The 18,024-nt window shown below is 30.1% G+C and overlaps 3 protein-coding genes and 1 non-coding gene across 4 annotated transcripts; 2 read left to right on the top strand and 2 right to left on the bottom strand.

Moving 5' to 3' along the window:
• Positions 1 to 1,740: 1,740 nt before the first annotated feature.
• On the bottom strand, positions 1,741 to 4,039 carry LOC106331821 (coatomer subunit epsilon-2). The gene is made up of 7 exons (XM_013770238.1): positions 3,829 to 4,039; positions 3,648 to 3,737; positions 2,793 to 2,944; positions 2,563 to 2,698; positions 2,314 to 2,469; positions 2,108 to 2,187; positions 1,741 to 2,029 (listed from the first exon to the last, which is right to left on the bottom strand). Exons 1-7 carry the CDS (start codon positions 4,000 to 4,002, stop codon positions 1,936 to 1,938), a joined length of 882 nt encoding a protein of 293 aa, XP_013625692.1. The 5' UTR covers positions 4,003 to 4,039; the 3' UTR covers positions 1,741 to 1,935.
• A 1,353-nt stretch (positions 4,040 to 5,392) lies between these two features.
• Positions 5,393 to 5,463, top strand: TRNAC-GCA. Its single transcript has one exon. It is a non-coding gene; the product is annotated as a tRNA-Cys (tRNA).
• A 1,953-nt stretch (positions 5,464 to 7,416) lies between these two features.
• LOC106333938 (transcription factor bHLH53-like) lies at positions 7,417 to 8,710 on the bottom strand. The gene is made up of 3 exons (XM_013772320.1): positions 8,641 to 8,710; positions 7,783 to 8,468; positions 7,417 to 7,698 (listed from the first exon to the last, which is right to left on the bottom strand). The coding sequence occupies exons 2-3, from the start codon at positions 8,452 to 8,454 to the stop codon at positions 7,498 to 7,500; spliced, it is 873 nt and encodes a 290-aa protein (XP_013627774.1). The 5' UTR covers positions 8,455 to 8,468; positions 8,641 to 8,710; the 3' UTR covers positions 7,417 to 7,497.
• Positions 8,711 to 13,782: 5,072 nt separating this feature from the next.
• LOC106332762 lies at positions 13,783 to 14,687 on the top strand. Its single transcript, XM_013771258.1, has 2 exons — positions 13,783 to 13,921; positions 14,230 to 14,687. Exons 1-2 carry the CDS (start codon positions 13,871 to 13,873, stop codon positions 14,476 to 14,478), a joined length of 300 nt encoding a protein of 99 aa, XP_013626712.1. The 5' UTR covers positions 13,783 to 13,870; the 3' UTR covers positions 14,479 to 14,687.
• The last annotated feature ends 3,337 nt before the right edge of the window (positions 14,688 to 18,024 follow it).

Here is an 18,024-nt window from a genome sequence, read left to right as displayed (position 1 = left end):
CTTATTATATCAAAAGCCATTGTATGTAGTATGCTTATATATTTACATATTATTCTTTAACATTCACACATTTCACTATCCTATTTATTGTATTATAAATAGTTTGTAAACAATTTCGTTTGACTATTTTTTCTGTGAGCGATTCTCACAAAGTTAAACACTGTCAGTCACGCGACTAAGAGCATCTCCAAAAGACACTTTATAATTTCAAATATGAAATTTTTTGCTCTAAAAAAAAAAACTTCAAAACTTTCAAATTTGAAGTTTTGAGGAGTGAAACTCTATATTTGAAGTTTCACTACTCAAAACTTCAAATTTGAAGTTTCATATTTTTATTTGCGTTTTGGTCTTTACAATCACACATCACCTTTATGATTCATAAATATTTTCTCGTTTCTTATTTTAATCCTTAAAAAAAATTATATCTCATAAATATTTTTAAATTTTGTTTACAGATTTTAAATTTTACACATAAAATTAAATAAAACTTTAAAATAAGATTTAAAACATTTTAAACTAGATTTAGACAACGATAATATACAAAAGAAATTTAACAAAAAGATTTTTAAAAATTATATGAAGACATAACTATTACACAAATTTAAATATTACAACAACACTAATAATCAGATAAGTTTGATCCGGAACCTTCAAAATTTTCAAATATTGTCCAAATTTTTTGTGTAACTGAAGATGGTTATTGTTGTTGTTTTTGATGTCTTTTTCTTAAAATTCTTTTTTGTTCATATCGAATATATTCACGAGTATTAATATCATCGAAAAGAAATTAGTCTTTTAGCAATATTTTATGTTTCTCTTTTACTTTCTTGTTCCGATTTAATGTATTTACAAGTATCAATATCATCTGATTTCAACAAATTTTAGCTCGTAATTTACAAAGTAAAAATGAGGAGAACCATTTTTACTTCGAAATGCACTAATAGATCATATATGCATTACGAAAATCATTTTATGGAATAACATGGTATTTTGTTTGAAGTTTAATATTAATTAAGTTATTTTTATTTAATTTTTTATATTTTAATAGAATATTTATTAATTAATATTGTTGTAATATGTTTATATATGTGCTAGTTATTTATAAAAGTTTTATGAATTCAGATTACTTATGACAAATAGAATGACCATATTATAAAATATAAATAATTTTGAAGTTGAGTTTGAAGTTTTGTTTTTGGAGAAGAACAACTTTAAATTTCAAATATAAAGTTTTAGAAACTTCAAAATAGAGTTATTTTTTTGAGACGCTCTAAAGATGCTAAACAGAGTTGTTACGCGCGAAGCAACAAAAACATGTTTTGTGTATCGACTTAGACGATTGTAGTGAAGAGTCTTGATTCTAGATGTTAGTGAAGGGTGTGGAAGGTGATGTGTTCTTATTTACTATTAGTATTATAGTATTTGTACGGTCCAAATATATGTAGAGATTTTCTTTTTGAAACAATATGTAGAGATTATATATGAAATTTTGTACTGATTAATAATGGCTTTACGTTGATTCTAGGAAGCAGCAATTCATTCAACATTTTCACCTGTTTGTAGAAATTACCTCTCAAATACATTTTTCAAATTAAAATTCTAACAATCGTATCATGATATCGTGAAATTGGCTGTGGAAATTATCCCAGACAAGGGTTTGAACTCAAGTAAGTTATGGAGTGATGCATATTCCTATTTGGGTTTTGGCTACGCGATCTAGCTAAATTAAGTCTGAGAGTATGATAGGTGGAGCCTGGAGTTTTATATTTAAAAGTAATGAGATGGTAAACGTAACATACTCAAATGGCAAAATCTGGTTCATATACTGATTCCAAAAAGACAAAACGGTTTTGGTTGTTCTGTTGGATTTACCAACCGAGGAAAATATGTCGTAAAGCAAACTGATCCTGCAAAGCTTGAACAATGGGAGAGTCTTCAAGCGATAGATTGAAGCGCTCGCTCGAAGTTATCTTCGGCTGATGATACACGCTTCACAAGCACATGTTCAGGGTGTGATAGTTTAAGCTGGCTGTAAAAAAAAAATAGCATGGTCCCAATAAGTGAAATTAAACCAATGTTTTTATAAGGATGTTGATGCAATGCTTACCTTAAGTAACGTGAAGATGATTTGCCAACATGAAGACTGCAGACGACAAGGTTTGCAAGAGTTTCTGGGTCTTTAGCATCCTGCAATCACCACAAACTAGTTTTCACACTTGCCCATATTACAGAACAGCCAAGAAATCGAGTGCAGTTTGAGAAGTCAAGCAACATCTCTTGTTATACATGATTACCAAGAATGTGTTTATTTACCTTGTTGAGTGCTTCAAGCAGTAGTGATTCAGCTTCATCAAAATTACCCATTTGCATACAGCAAACTGCTTTGCTATTCAAAACCAAGCATGTCATTGGATACCTCTCAGAGAAATCCTGGAAAATGAGGTAAGCTTCCTGTATCTTCGAGCCACCCTGACATCATACAAAGACTTGGTATAAAAAAAAAGAAGCAAAAACGGACTCTTTATAGAACAAGTAAACAAATCGAATAATTTTGCTTTATACCACTGCCAAGTTCAACCATGCGGTAGCAAGTTGAGTGAGAGTATGGTCTTCGTCATACTGTTGCATCACTCTAAGCTGCTTCTCAGCGTAATCTGATCTGTGCATCTTAATGAATATCTGGACATTCAAGGCATGCCTAAAAATGCAAAGGGCAATGAACAATCTATGAGCAAGGAAACCTAGCCATCGTTACTCGGTCCAGCAAGGTAAAAAAAAAAAAAAAATCTTACAGATCCATAGTTCCTCCAGCATGAGTGTGTTTCAGAGCTTCATTATAATCTTCCTCATGCATGAAAACAGTACCAGCAATCAACCTCAAGATAGCATTGTTTCCTATTGTTGAATCTGCCAACCATTCCTTCAAGCTCGAAATGGTTGATTCCTGACCAAGAACACATAAACATCAATGTTCTGGTAGTTAATATATTATATTATAAAATTTTATGAAAATAAAAATAATATAATTTTTTTCATACTATTTCATATATATAAAGAGATATATATTTAATATTTATTGTATTTTGTAAACACTTTAACCGCCTAAATAACAAACTAAACACCAATTAAACGTTTTAGATGCTAATGCCTCCCTAATACCCAGTGTACAATATATAAGACCTGGGAGTTCGGGTTCAGATCGGGGTTTTCAGGTTTTCGAGTTTGCTTCTTAGACTTCTTCATTCATGTTTTATATATTTTGGGTCAATAATAATACTTCGGGTTCAGATAAATTTTATAACACTCTCTAAGATCCATTTTGGATCAGAACTCGGATCCAATTATTAATATTTCGAGTTCAGATATTCTAGATATTATATAAAAAAAATAAGCATGAAATTGAGTATTTGAGTTACTTATTAGTTATTATGTTTCGAATACTATTCCCACGTCCTAGTTCGGATATTCGAGTTCCATAATATCCATAACCTGGACTACCACACTATATGATTATGAGCCATTCATCAGGTATTTATTCTACAGACTGGATCGGATATAGTTTTGGGTTTTGGTTCGGATTGATTACAAATGGGCAGGCCTACAATGTACACAGCTAGGAAAGCGTCTACAGAATATTTCCGAGTTACCTTATTATCAGGACTCGATAGATACATAGCGAGGAGCTTGACTGCCTGCAATGGAGTCGCGGCGGCTTCATCGATCTCACTGATGACAAGCTTTTACAACACAAAATTCGAACAGGAGATCAAAACAAAAACAAAAAAAAACGAGATCCGATGACGCTTATCGAGATGAATAGAGAGAAACCTGATAGCTACCGAGGGCTATGTACGAGCGGAAGACGAGACAGTCGCGTTCCACGGCGTCCTCCGGGGAGAGGTTAGGGATCTCGCTGTTGTTGATCGCCGTTTGATAAGCTCCCAGATAAAAGGTGTTTCGGAGGTTGAAGAGGTGATCTGGTCCTGCTCCCATCCCTGCCATTGCTTGCTTCTTCGTCTTCTTCCTCCTCTAGATCTCAAAAGAAACAGAGAGTGCGAGAAAATTAAAACAAACTTAAGTAAACGGGTTAATAACATTTTAACCCCCTTACATTATAAATCTTATAAATAAAAGCCTATTTGTTTTAAATAGTACAATCAACACCCTAGTTTTGATTTGGGTCCCATGTGGGTAAAATAACGGTTCAGTTTCTTTATATGATCAGCTTCGGACGGTCTTATCTTTTGTCGATCAGTAGCTTAAACCAGTGGCGGAGCCAGCTAATCAATTCCCCCGAGCATCTTTTTTGAATTTATCATTTATCCGTTTATTTTAAAAATCCCATATCTCATTCTTCACCGAATCATATAGATAGAATTCGATCTACCAATAATGGAATTTCTATTCTGTTTACTGAATCACATGAAATTTTATCCAACTCCAAGATATATGGAATGTATGAAATCCGTATGAACGGAGACTAGATTCAATTGGAATTTTTTTTTATAAGAAAGAGATCCAAATGGAACAGAATTTAGAAATACCGCTGGAACTTATGGAGTTTTGTAACGACTAGAAAAAAAGTAATTTCATTTTCACCTATGATATTACATATTCCAATTCGATCGCATACCATAAAAAACGGTATTCATGATAGGATCTGTTCGAGCAGATAAACATATAAGAAATAGAAAACTTTTTTTTAAACACTTTACTTTTTCATGTATTTGTATTTCATTGTTCAAAAAAATATTTGCAGAAAAAAGATGGATTTTTACCTATTTTGAATAGAATATTTAGAATATCATTGAATTGAAGTAGGTAAGAAAACGTATGTTTTTTTATTTATTAATTTTTATTATTATTAAAATAAAAAAGAATGCACAGGTATATATATATGTCTCTTTTTCTTCTTTTATTGTGGTACAGTTCTATTTGGAACAGCACATGCTGTGCTCTACCAAAAATTAAAATTTTTTTTTCAATGTATTCAATGAAAAATTTCAATACAAAAATTTATTGAGAATTACTCCTCAAAAGCATCCCTAGAGAGATAAAATACCCCATTATAGAGCTATACAAGGTAACGTATGTTCTGATTCTGGGGTTTACATATACTCATTATTAGTGTTATAATTCAAATGGAAGAAGATTTCTTTTTAATTGAAAAAACTCAATATAGATTAGGTATAAATCTATTTCTAATGATTTTCTTATCTTATTAGAAATAAAAAATGTAAATTTAAATTCAAAAAAGGTCATGAATTTACAGTCAATAGTTAATGGTTCTGATTTGTACTAGATTCTATATTTTGTGACTGAAAATCTATATTTTTTTCGGAGTTGAAAAAAAAAAAACAAGAGAAAATTTGAATCTAGTACAAATCATTTTGGCGGCATGGCCGAGTGGTAAGGCGGGGGACTGCAAATCCTTTTTCCCCAGTTCAAATCCGGGTGCCGCCTCAACAGGAGACTTGAAATCTCCTGTTATAAAACTATAACAAACGTAGGAAAAGACTCTTGATACTTTCTTTTCGTGATTCTAAGCCCCTGGCTCTCGAGGTTCTATTCTCTAACCTAAAGTTTTACCTATCAGATTAGAGGAAAACTAAAACGAGTGGAGGGAAATCCATTAGATTGGATAGGCAGAGAGGGAATTAAATTAATAGTTTTGGAAAGGATCTAAGATACTTTGGATATAGACTCATGAAAGTGTCGGAATGCTCAGACATTCAATCAATATTAGATTAGATGAAGAATTGCCTTTCGTTTTACTTCAAATAAAAATAAAAAACGATAAAAGAAAGAAAAAAGATTATTCTTTCTACATATGAGTCAGATTCTTTGGATACTTCGAAAAGTATCTGTTTACTTGTGTTTACATCTTGTCGATTCTACTAGAAATTCTATAATTAAGAATAACTCATTATAAGATAAGTGGATTTTTTGGAGTAGTTCATCAATGGTGACCAAATATCTCTCCCTTTTTTTGACTCCGCACCAGTGATTTCACTATTATTAGTGAACAATAATGGAAAAGTTTCTTCATATTCATAGGGGACAGAATTCACATGGATATAGTAAGTCTCGCATGGGCTGGTTTAATGGTAGTTTTTACATTTTCCCTCTCTCTCGTAGTGTGGGGAAGAAGTGGACTCTAGAAGTACTCCTAATTGCGATAATAATCAAACTCTATCAACCTGTATCAATTGTTTTAGTTTTCTAGACCGGCCGGCAATTTTTTTTAAGATCTTTTTTTAGAAATTGGATTTATGTTTTGTTTTATTGACTCATTTTATTTTTTGATATCAGAGTTTATACCGTTAACCATTCATGGGATAACCCCCTTTCGAAACCTCAAGAGGTTTCCATCGAATTCGGATTATCCGTCGTGGGTAAAATAACGGTTCAGTTTCTTTATATGATCAACTTCGGACCGTCTATCTTTTGTCGATCAGTAGCTTAAACCAGTGGTGGAGCCAGCTAATCAATTCACAGGGGGTCATTACATAACAAACATATGTTATATGGGTCAATGTGTTAAATTAGTAACATTTATCATTTGTTTTCTTTTCAAAATACAAGTAAAACTTGTTTTTTATGAAAATCCATGTGGGTCACTGACCACCCTCACAAAGCACCAGCTCCGCCACTGGCTTAAACATATTTTCGTATAAAGTAACAAGTCAGTTTTTAGTGGTTTAAGTTTGAGACTGGTTTGATAAGAGCATTTTCATCGGTTTAAGAAATTCAAAATGAAAATATTCAACAACATAAATACTAATTTTATTATATGATTTACTCGTTATAAATAATTGAACTATAAATACATGCATCGCATGAGTTTGTTTTTTACATTTTTCGGCTAAGAGACGGTTCTTATATCTCTTATTTAAGAGACTTCTTAACTTTTCTTAGTTAAAATCTAAAAAAAAACTAAGAACCGTCTCTTAACCGAAGCTAAAAAACCTCAGTTAAGAGACTCAAGTTAATCATGGTCTTAGTTGTTTATGCGAGTAAACCGTAACTCATAAAATTCCAAAATGTTTTTTCTTTTCTATTTACGGTAGTTAAAGCCAAGGTAAATAAAAATACTAGTACTATATTAAGCTAGAGAATCCCTATTATCAAGGCATTATTCACGCAACTACCCCTTTCCGATCGCGGATTAGAGAATTTGTTTAATCTGATTTTTGGGCTTTAAATTAGTAAGACCCACAAAGTAAAAAAGAAAAAAAAAGCCCTAGAATTGTTATTTTGTTAAAAAGTAAAAGTTTCAACATGTGGACATATATTAGCTAGCCATTAAAATGTCAAATGATAGCTAATACGACAACTAGATACGGTTGCTAATACACCTATACATGAGACTAATACGCACAAAGTATTAGTTCCCAGTTAACAGAATTGGCCACTAATCAACAATACAAAACACAAACTAAGAACACAAACAAGCAAGAACAGACACAAATCAAAGCTTCATGCTTAGAACTAAAACTAGTTAGCCAGATCTGTGGACAGTAACTTGTTGATCTCTCGAGAAATCTTTGGGTTTCTCCAAATGGATTCTTCACTTGTTAGATCTCGAACCATTTCACACGGAACTAAACATAATTCCTTCGTTGATAGCTTCTCCTGGACTGCTTGCGACTCAAGCAAAAACTGAGTTTCTATTTCCACATCAGTGATACCCTGCGTCTGCAAATTAACAACCACCTCGTCAGACAACACGATTAGGGTTTCAATTAATTTGTAGTGTTGTTTTTGGAGGCTGGTTATTACCTTCTTTGTGGTTTGCATCATTTGGAGGATGCCAACTTGGCTTTGCAAGAACTTGACATACTTCGCCGCGGCTTGGAACATCTCGGCGGTGTTAAGTTTCTGTCCACCGGGGATTAGTTTCGTGAGCTCGTGGGTCTTCTCAGCGATTCTTCGTCTCCTCTCTCGAGCCGCCATGCTCTGAGATGAAAGCTTTGGTTTCTTGGCCCCGTCTTGATCTCCTAGACCTGCCTTGAACACCAAGGGGAAGTCCGGAACTCGAAACTCAGGGAAGACGGAAGCTTCTGGAAGGAAATCAAGGTTAGAGTTTGGGAAATGGGTGTGAGTGTTACAGTGGTAGCTTGAGTTAACAATTTTCTGGCGTTTTGGCGTGGGAAGGAAGGAATCAAAGTTGTATGTTTCATCGAAGATTTCAGCTTTAGGGTAGGGAAGATATGTTTCTTGGAGAGGAAGAAACTGATCACAGAAAGAGTCCAAGTCAGTGAGCTCTATAAGGTTCTGTGAAGGAGCTTCTTCTTGAAACAATGGCTGATGAAACTGCATTGGCGGTTGAGATTGGAAGAATAAACTGTCGGTTTCCGGGGTAATCATATCCATATCTGGAATAAAGCAATCCCGGAGCTGGATAGGAGGATCCCAATTAAAGAAGTGGCTTAAACAATCCGTGGAGGACATTGAGAATATGAAACCTGTTGGAAAGAAGAAGGTGGAGCAATCAGAAGGAGTTACGAAGTGTTTTAATAGATGATTATTAAGCTTAAATAGCTTTAATAACTATTAACGAGCTAACACTTACTATAAAAACATATTAGACAAAAATAAATTAAAGACAATAGAGGATATATAGAGAGAATCAAAGACCTGGAGACTGATTTCAGAGGATAATGTCGTGTCTTATGTTTTGATTCAAGTGTACTTTGTAAGTTGTTTACTCGGCAACTGTTTCGTAGGCATATATATGAAAGAGAGAAAAAGGTTATAGGGTTTTAGAGCGCGAATGAAGGAGCGGTTACTCTGGGTTTTAGATTTTTTTTTTTTGGTAACAACCTTCCTAATTATTAGGGCATGTTTCAATTATTTTAATAAAAATATTTTTAATTCGGTGATTGGCGGACGTGTAAATAAGTGTAAAACAGCTGTATGAAGATTTTGACATTTGGAAAGTTAATAATACATTTACATAAATACATCAATATGAAGTGTATTTTATTTTTTTGACTAAACATGCAGTGTATATATATATTTTTTTTTTGGTCAAAGCAGTGTATATATTTACTACAGAATTTGGCAGGAGAACTTTTTTATTATAAAAGTCAAAATTAATGGTGACTGCCTTTTCAAAAAAAAGAAAAAGAGTTGATTGTCAGTTTTTAGGATGTACGAATATTGAGCCTCTATAATATAAGAGTAACCGTCACTTTTTTTTTTTTTTTTTTTTTGCAACTGAGTAACCGTCACTTAAAAGTTATTTATTGGCTACTATTTAATTATTACCTATGAATTAATTTGGAATAGTAATTAATTAATCACCATATATTTACTCTTCTTACGGTTACTCGTCGCTCAGTAACTGCAGCCTCTAGTTTATTTTCTAATCCTTCATTTTAAGTATTTGGAAGCTACTAATGTCTAATAATTATAATTAATTTTTGTTTCTCAAAAACTACTAATAATTGAAAAAGTCCCTCTGTTGTTTCAAAAAAAAAAGTCCCTCTTGTGGACTTGGTAAAAGACGGCGACTTTGGCGGGTAAAGCAAGTTCCATGGTTACCCACGTTCCTCAGTTCTTACTTTGCCGCCAAGTTTACTAACCTCTAAGTAACATGGGCTTCAATTAGATAATGGACCTTCAATGGATTAGCTTTTTTGAAAACCCATGTATCTTTTTTTTTTAACACGAACACATGTATCTTTCAAACGGAGAAAAATCGGTGGAGTGCGACTTCCTAATGTGTGTTTTTGCTGCATGTATCACATGTTAAACCTACGAAGCAGTCTTGCTCGAAGTGGGGTTTACCTTCCTAACATTGCCCTTCTTTTCCTAAATGTTATCTTTATATTTATATTTGCGTCATGATGATATATATATGCATGAAAGAGAATCTTGTTGTAGAGATTGTGTAAGTGTCATTCAGTTTTACAAACGGTCGTCTTACAATAGATTGTTTGAATTGGAACAGTAGCACAGAAAAAACATATCACATTTGGCCATATTTCTAACCAACAAAAATGTCAAAAATAATTATGACAATATTTTGACTACGAATACGAAAAACTGGTTAGAAAGTGGTCGGAATATTTAACCAGAACGTATATTAAAAAAGCTATCACATTTTGACTACATTTCCAGGCCAGGGATCGACTCCCCTCTAATGCGAAATTATTAGCTCCACATGTGGCCACGCGGATATGGGCCCATGTTTACGGCCCATTTGAATACCCGGGAGAGGATCCATCCGTGGGTTGCACCTCCCATCCGGGGGTTAGGTCTGTGTCTTTAATAGACCCGGGTTTAACCCTTTTTTTTGTCAAAAAAAATAATTGGTCAGAAAATGGTTAGAATATTTTGACCGAAAATATAGTCAAAAAGTGGTTAAAATTTTTTGACCACATTTTTACCATTTTTAACTATGAGATTGATTGTTTGTGGTTTTTGCTTTAGTTTTTGGCTTTTGTTTTTGCAAAAACCATTTTTCATCCAATCAAGTTTTAGTTTTTGTAGAAACCATTTGATTTGCCAATCAAGAGATCTAAGAAATAAATTTCCTAAAATTTAGGGAAACTAGTTTTTGAAAAATTTAACCAATTTATGAAAAAAAACCAAAAAACCAACTTTTGTGAGTTTTGAAAAGGAAAAACGAATTTTGATTTTTTTTGGTAGAAACTATAACATTTAGGTGATGATTGTTTCAGTAGTTTTTAGTTTTAGTTTTTGGTTTTTAGATTTTAGCTTTTAGTTTTTAGATTTTGGTTTTTGGTTTTCAGCTTTTGGTTTTTGGTTTTTGGTTTTTAGATTTAGATTTTGGTTTTTGAATTTGCTGTATTTTTTTAAAATTTTCAAAAATTAACTAATACATTACTTTAAAATAATATAATAAAATAGAAATAAATATTTAGATTTTACAATTGAAATTTATGAAAATACTGTGATTATTATTTTAAAATAAAATACAATAACATATTTTAATTATTATATTTTTATAAAAGATATATTATAGTAAAATATAAATCATAATATATATATAAAATTACACAAAAATAAAAATATTAAATTTTGAAACTACTTAGAAATTTTTCTTATATAAATTATTTTTAATTTTTAAAACTTGAATGGAAATAGTTTTTCTTATATAAATATTATAAATGATACAAAAGTAAAAATACATAAAATTTTGAAACTAATTATAAATTTTCTTATATAAATTATTTATATTTTCTTAAAGTTGAATGTCAATATTTGTAATTCAGGATTATACAATATATTTTATTAATAAAACATATTATGTTTTTATAATTTTTTGTTATTTTTAATGTGACTAATAATTCTTAAAATTATTCAATTTTTTTATTTATAGAAACTAATAACTAAGTTTTAAAATTAAATAATATTATTTATAAAATATATAAATATTTACAGACATGAAACACAAATTAAAATATTTCACATTATTGTTTAAATGATATCTAATGTACCAAATATTTTATGATAATTTTAATTTTTATGAAAATATTATTTATTAATTATTAATTAATTATAATGTAGTAGTTTCTACAAAAAAAAATCAAAATTCGTTCTTCTTCATAAAAGCTCACAAAAGTTGGTTTTTGGTTTTTTTTCATAAATTGGTTAAACTTTTCAAAAACTAGTTTCCCAAAATTTTAGGGAATCTATTTATTCAAAATCTTGATTGGCAACTCAAATAGTTTCTATAAAAACAAAAACTAAAACCAAAAACTTGATTGGATGAAAAATGGTTTCTACAAAAGCAAAAACCAAAAACTAAAGCAAAAACCACAAACAATCAAGTTTGGTACATTAGGTATAATTAATAAATAATATTTTCATAAAGATAAATAATCATACAATATTTTGGTACATTAGCTATAATTTAAACAATAATGTGATATATTTGTGTTTCATATCTGTAAAATAAATTTATATATTTTATAAATAATATTAATTAATTTTAAAACTTAGTTATTAATTTCTATATATAAAATAATTGAATAATTTTAATAATAACTAGTCACATTAAAATAACCAAAATTATAAAACCATAATTTGTTTTATTAATACAATATATTGTATCAGTCATGAAAAATAAAAATAGCCATTCAATTTTAAGAAAATATAAATAATTTATATAAGAAAATTTATAATTAGTTTCAAAATTTTAAGTATTTTTATTTTTGTATAATTTATAATATTTATATAAAAAAACTATTGCTATTTAAGTTTTTAAAATTAAAAATAATTTATATAAGAAAAATTTCTATGTAGTTTCAAACAATTAAATATATTTTTTTGGAATTTATATAAATTTTATGATAAATATTTTATTACAATATATTTTTATAATAGTATAATAATTAAAATATTTTATTGTATTTTATTTTAAAATAATTATCACAATATTTTGATAATTTTAGTTGTAAATCTAAATATTTATTTATATTTTATTGTATTTTATTTTAAAATAATTATCACAATATTTTGATAATTTTAGTTGTAAATCTAAATATTTATTTATATTTTATTGTATTATTTTAAAGTAATGTATTAACTAATTTTTGAAAAAAAAATACAGCAAAACCAAAATCAAAATCTAAAAACCAAAAACCAAAAGCTGAAAACCAAAAACCAAAATCTAAAAATCAAAATTAAAATCTAAAACCAAAAACTAAAACTAAAAACTACCGGAACAATCATCACCTATATATGTAGTTTAACCTAAATATTAAATATATTTTTCTAAATAAATAATTTATCGGCCTTCATTTGAACAGTTATTGTCTATAGCATAATGGTTAAGCTGTTAGGTTGAGTTTTAGAGGTAAGGTCTTCGAACCTACATCCTTCAAATGAAATTAAAACTTTTCCATACATATTTATAAGCGGCTTTTATTTTCTGTTGGGCTTCCAGCCTTCAAATTCATCTGGCCGGCACTGGTCCTATACAATGCTGAAATAGAGAACTATAGAAAGTCTATTTTTCTTGGATCAAAAGACTATTTTATTAATATAGAAAAAGAGGCTTTTGTCTGTGCAATCCTAGAAATTAGAATCAATACAGTAATTATTTAGGGCCTGATCGTAAATGCAGCTTTTGCGGTTGGTTGCGGTTGACAGCGTTTCGAAACAATCATATAAACCGCTACAAATCGCTTCAAACCGTTCTGAACTTCTTAAAATTAAAAGCTGGTTCCAGCTAGCGTTTGCGGCTGCGGGAGGATAATTTTTTTATTCTTATTTTTTAAAAACTATATAAATACAAAAATAAAAATATTCAATAAAAATTTTAAATTGAAATGATAAAAATACTAAAATATATCTATTATATTTTATTAATATTAAAAAAATTAAATAAAAATATTTTCTATAATTTTAAAAATATAAAATTATAACTTTCTAAATATAATTTTCATATTTATTATAATATTATGATTTTTGATATTTTTATAATTATATAAAATGTAAATATTGTTAATTTATTATTTAGCTGCTGTTGTATTTGGTAGTTAAACAATCATAAGTATCTCGCAAACGCACTAATTTGTAACCGCAAAACCAGTCGTACAAATCTCTTATAACCGCTAGAAATTATAATTATCCGCATCCGCAAACTCGCGCAACCGCAACCGCTGCGTTTGAACTACGGTCGGACCCTTAAAATAGCTGGTGCAAACTTCATGGATTGGTTTTATAACGGGCCGATTTGGGCTCAATTAACGTAATTAATGTACGCATATCGGATTCGGATCAGAAGTAACAAGTACAATTCTCTTTTTCTTTTTTTTTTTCTTTTCTTTTCTGTCAGATCTGTTTGTTCGGGTTTGCGTTTGCTCTCTCCCTTAGTTTGGATTTTAATGCAATGGAGTTTTGTCTGTCTCATCCTTTACTTCTAGGGGCTTTAGCTTCGATGGTAAGAAGAAGTTGCCCCTCTTCTTCTTTTTTATAGAAAAAGGTATAATCTGAGCTAGATACTTCGTTGGCACGGTTCAAACAAGGTTGATCCGTGTGTTGACTTCATATACTCTGTTATGAGTCCGAGTACTTTGTCTGAGATTCAAGTTTTTTTTATTGTAGATTTATTTGTCTCAATGTTCCACACAAAATCAACCCCACTTACATTTATCCTTTTCTTTTGAAAATCTGATGTTCTCTGATTTTATGCCAGATTATATGCTTTGTCAAGCTAATATCTTCGCTTTTTTTTTTATAAACCTGCAGGTTTTGTATCACAACAGGAGATCTAAACCTAATTCACTGGCTGAGGAAATAGCCACCGTCGTTAAGGAAGTAGACAAGGTCCATGGGATGGTTTTTTGGAGCCCTCTTTATTGGGAATCTATAGAAATGCTTGCAAGAGACGAGGTTTCACGAGGCATATTCTATGCACTTCCAGATGAATCTAAGCTGCATTACTTAAAGCGCAAGACAAAAGCTTCTATGGACCCAGAGTTTGAACACTTTTGGTGACTAATACAATTATCGTTTTTATTATGTTAAGGGATCATTTTGTTGTGACTTGACTTTATGTTGTGGAATATGTTTCATGTTAAGTGTTTACTTTGTTGTGCTTAATTTAATTGTTGTATAGTAGATCATGAACATGAGTTCCAGTCTTATGTGAAAAATGTATTGTGATTTCTGTATAAATTTTCAATAATGTATTTTGTGATATTACATATTTGTTTCCAGGGTGGTGGACAAGACAATATATTAGCGCCAACCTGTTTTTAGATGAAAGCTTGCTTAGTAAACTAATGTTTGGATCTATTTCAGTAATTAGTTCCTCTAAAGGGAAAGAAAATTGGAACAAGCCGGGGGCTGACTACGAACAGTTTCAAGACAAGTGAACCTGGTTGGTAAAATCGTTCTGCAAAGTTTTTTTTTTGGTCTAACGTTCTGCAAAGTTGACAATGTTCCAGGCAAGACGAGGATGCTTTTGTAAGAGGCGCCGCTGGTGTGGTTCTGCGACGCTCCTGTTTTTGGTGTGCTTGAAGGCAAGACTGATCAAAAGCAGAGAAGAGTATGCAGAGCTTACACATTTGGAGAAAGTCACCTTTGGAGTCACCAAAGATGAGATCATTAGGGCGCTTAATCAACCCAAAGCCTGGCCAGCAATTGTAGGACATATAATTTTGATGTCGTTCAAGAAAGATAAGCTGAACTAGTTCATTGTCTTTAAACTAGATAACCTGAAAGAAAGACGGAAAGATCTAAGGGAAAATTGCCAAAACATAACAAAAAAACAACATAGTTTGTCCCTATGGTATAAAACCATCACTAAGTTGTTCATATAGTATAACATTTTTCATAATCCCAAAACTAATCTTTCCTTAATCAAATTAAACATAAATTAAAACTATTTTTAAAAAAGGTTTAATGGAAAAATATAAAAATATAAGGTAATCCCATAATGTTTTAGAAAGGAAAAAAAATGTAAAAATAATTTTTTTTTAAAAAAGAACACACGACACAGACCAAAAATATCACGTAACCTAATTGCATTTGGTTTTTAAAATCCTCGAAAACTATTCTTTTAAAATCCTCTAAGGTAGAACTTGATTTCAATAACAGTAGTCTACTCCTTTATCATCAGCCGAAAAAACCAATCTCTTGTTTGCACTAAATTCTCAAACACCACATATTGTATAGATATGCATCATAGAACAAGAGTTTGTGAAAATCACAAGACAAACTATGGAGAAATCATAGATTGATGAAGAAAAAAAGCCAAAATCGTTTATTTTTATATTTTGACAAAAAAAATCGACCAGGACACGTTTTAGGAAATTATAATATTTTTAGAATATTTTTTTAACTGAAACTTCTTTAATTTTCGGAAAAACTGTTTTTTTTTTATCCGTAGAAGACAACTTCTACACTGTGTAGAACCATGAAAAAAATTATGAATACAATTTCTACTTTTTGTAGACGTTCGTGCTAAGTTTAGATTTCGCATACCCGGAATTTTAGAATACTTCATAAAAATAGAAACTGCATTCAAAGAAAAGTAACGATCTTTATAATTAGTAGAGTTTGCATTCCCCATATTTAGAATTTTAGTCATTTTTAGATGATTTCTTTAAACAAAATAGATGGACTTGTTTATTCTGGAATTTGTTTTCTACCAACTCATTTTCCGTAGAAGACGAATTCTACTTTTAGTGGAACGTAATTTTAAAATTTTATTTATCAAATTTTTTAACCAAAAAAAAAAAGTGTTTATGTATATAGGTGTTTTATTAATTTTTTATATTTTTAATATTTTTTGGATTCATAAAACTATTTATTTCATTAAATTTCAGAAATGAAAAGGGTAAAAGATAAAATAAATGGACAAATATGGTTTTATACCATAGGGACAACTATGTTGTTGTTTTGTTCCGTTCTGACAATTTTCCCAAGATTTAATAAAAGAACCAAAACAGAAAAAAAAAACAAAAGTCATAAGGGCACACATTAATGGGCATTTAATTCCCGAAAGTATTTGAAATGGGTAATTTTAATACTCAAGTATTTTGCTCGCGGATATTTATTCTCCAACTACTAGTTGACTACACAAAATTGAGAATAAAATAGTCAACTGTTAACTGATGAACATAAAAATAACTTTCTAACGGTTGAATATTTTAATCATATTTTTCTGCAGTCAATGATTAGTTGGGAAATAAATATGTGCATATAATATTTGAGTATTTAACTTGGATATTAAAAATACTTGTGGAATTAAAAACAATACTTTTTTTTAGAAAATGATAATTTAAAATATTTTCAAATTAGTTATAACCAATATACTAAATTTTTATCTTTTGAAAGAGATTTTTGACTTTTTAGCAATGACGTATAAAATAATACAAATAATTAAGTTGCATTATATTGTTCGTATTGTTGAAGTAGTATCTTGTATATTGGTTCAAATTATGATTATTTTTAACTAGGAATTATTTTCTAATTATGAATCTTTTTTAACTATGAATTATTCTAAAAATCATCTAAAGTGATATAACACACGAAGTACATCAATAATACAATGTTACTGTAATTACTAGGGGCATTGCCTCCGCGCAAGCGCGAGGTTGTAGACATATTTCTTATTTCATCTCAATATTTGTTAGGGTTATTGTAGCTGTGAATTTTTCGTTTTGGGTTGATCATTGTTTTTTAAGTTTTTTTATTGTTATAGGGTTAGAGTTGTGATGATGTACTGTGTATGCACTGTTCTCCACTCTTGAAGGACTAAACTGTGTTAGTAATGTGATTGATATAGTTCGTGTTGTTGCTTGCTGTGTCATTGAGACTTATCGTTTGTTTGTCTTTTTAATTTGTTACTTGTACTGTTGAGATTACATAAATTATATTAAGTTTGTTGAGAGTACCTTTTGTTTCTGGATATTTTTTCTCCAGTTTAGTTGTGTGTATTAAGTAATAATTTTTTTAATTCTTCTTATGTTGGTTATATGTTTTTTTACTTTTAAACTTGTTATTTTTACCTTTAAAACAAATACATGAAGATTTGTAGAAATAACTATAAAATGAGTGACAATTAGTATTTGGGTCTTAATGAGTTTTAAAAGAATATTTGTATTTCTCATGAGAAGATAATAGCATTGGCCTGTTGACATTAAGCATGTAAGCTATTTTCATAAGACAAGAGGAATGAGCAGGTGGAAATGTTGTTGCCGCATTTGTGTCTATTGCGATTGTCTCTTGTATCTCCTGGTATGGTTGTGTTTGTTTCTCTTTTATTTGATGGGTAATATGTAAACAAAAATCATTGTTAATTTTATTTATGAGAGTTTGTAACTTACTCTGCTTTTTTGTTTAGGTAATTTCACTGATCTTGGTTGTCGTCTTCGTCTTCTTCGTAAGCATCTGCGAAAGTAAATTTGTAAATTGTTAAATAGTTGGTCATGTAGTTTGTATTTGTTTAGCTGGTTCAATGTATGTGTCGTTGAGTTTTAGTTGAGTTGATTAGTTTGGTATATTTGTTTTGAAGTTTATTTGTAAGATTAGACA

This window comes from Brassica oleracea, chromosome C3, assembly GCF_000695525.1.
Source record: "Brassica oleracea var. oleracea cultivar TO1000 chromosome C3, BOL, whole genome shotgun sequence".
NCBI classification, from domain to species: Eukaryota; Viridiplantae; Streptophyta; class Magnoliopsida; order Brassicales; family Brassicaceae; genus Brassica; species Brassica oleracea.
The sequence above is the reverse complement of the archived record's forward strand: the minus strand, read 5'-3'. Positions and strand labels throughout refer to the sequence as shown.

Excerpts from the sequence above, each read along its gene's own strand:
- LOC106331821 (XM_013770238.1), bottom strand. The coding sequence starts at position 4,002 with ATGGCAGGGATGGGAGCAGGACCAGATCACCTCTTCAACCTCCGAAAC. Across the intron at positions 3,738-3,828 it reads TAGCCCTCGGTAGCTATCAG|CTTGTCATCAGTGAGATCGA; the intron begins GTTTCTCTCTAT and ends GTGTTGTAAAAG. Across the intron at positions 2,188-2,313 it reads TGCTTGAAGCACTCAACAAG|GATGCTAAAGACCCAGAAAC; the intron begins GTAAATAAACAC and ends TGGTGATTGCAG.
- LOC106332762 (XM_013771258.1), top strand. The coding sequence starts at position 13,871 with ATGGAGTTTTGTCTGTCTCATCCTTTACTTCTAGGGGCTTTAGCTTCG. Across the intron at positions 13,922-14,229 it reads TAGGGGCTTTAGCTTCGATG|GTTTTGTATCACAACAGGAG; the intron begins GTAAGAAGAAGT and ends ATAAACCTGCAG.
- LOC106333938 (XM_013772320.1), bottom strand. The coding sequence starts at position 8,454 with ATGTCCTCCACGGATTGTTTAAGCCACTTCTTTAATTGGGATCCTCCT. Across the intron at positions 7,699-7,782 it reads TGATGCAAACCACAAAGAAG|ACGCAGGGTATCACTGATGT; the intron begins GTAATAACCAGC and ends GTTAATTTGCAG.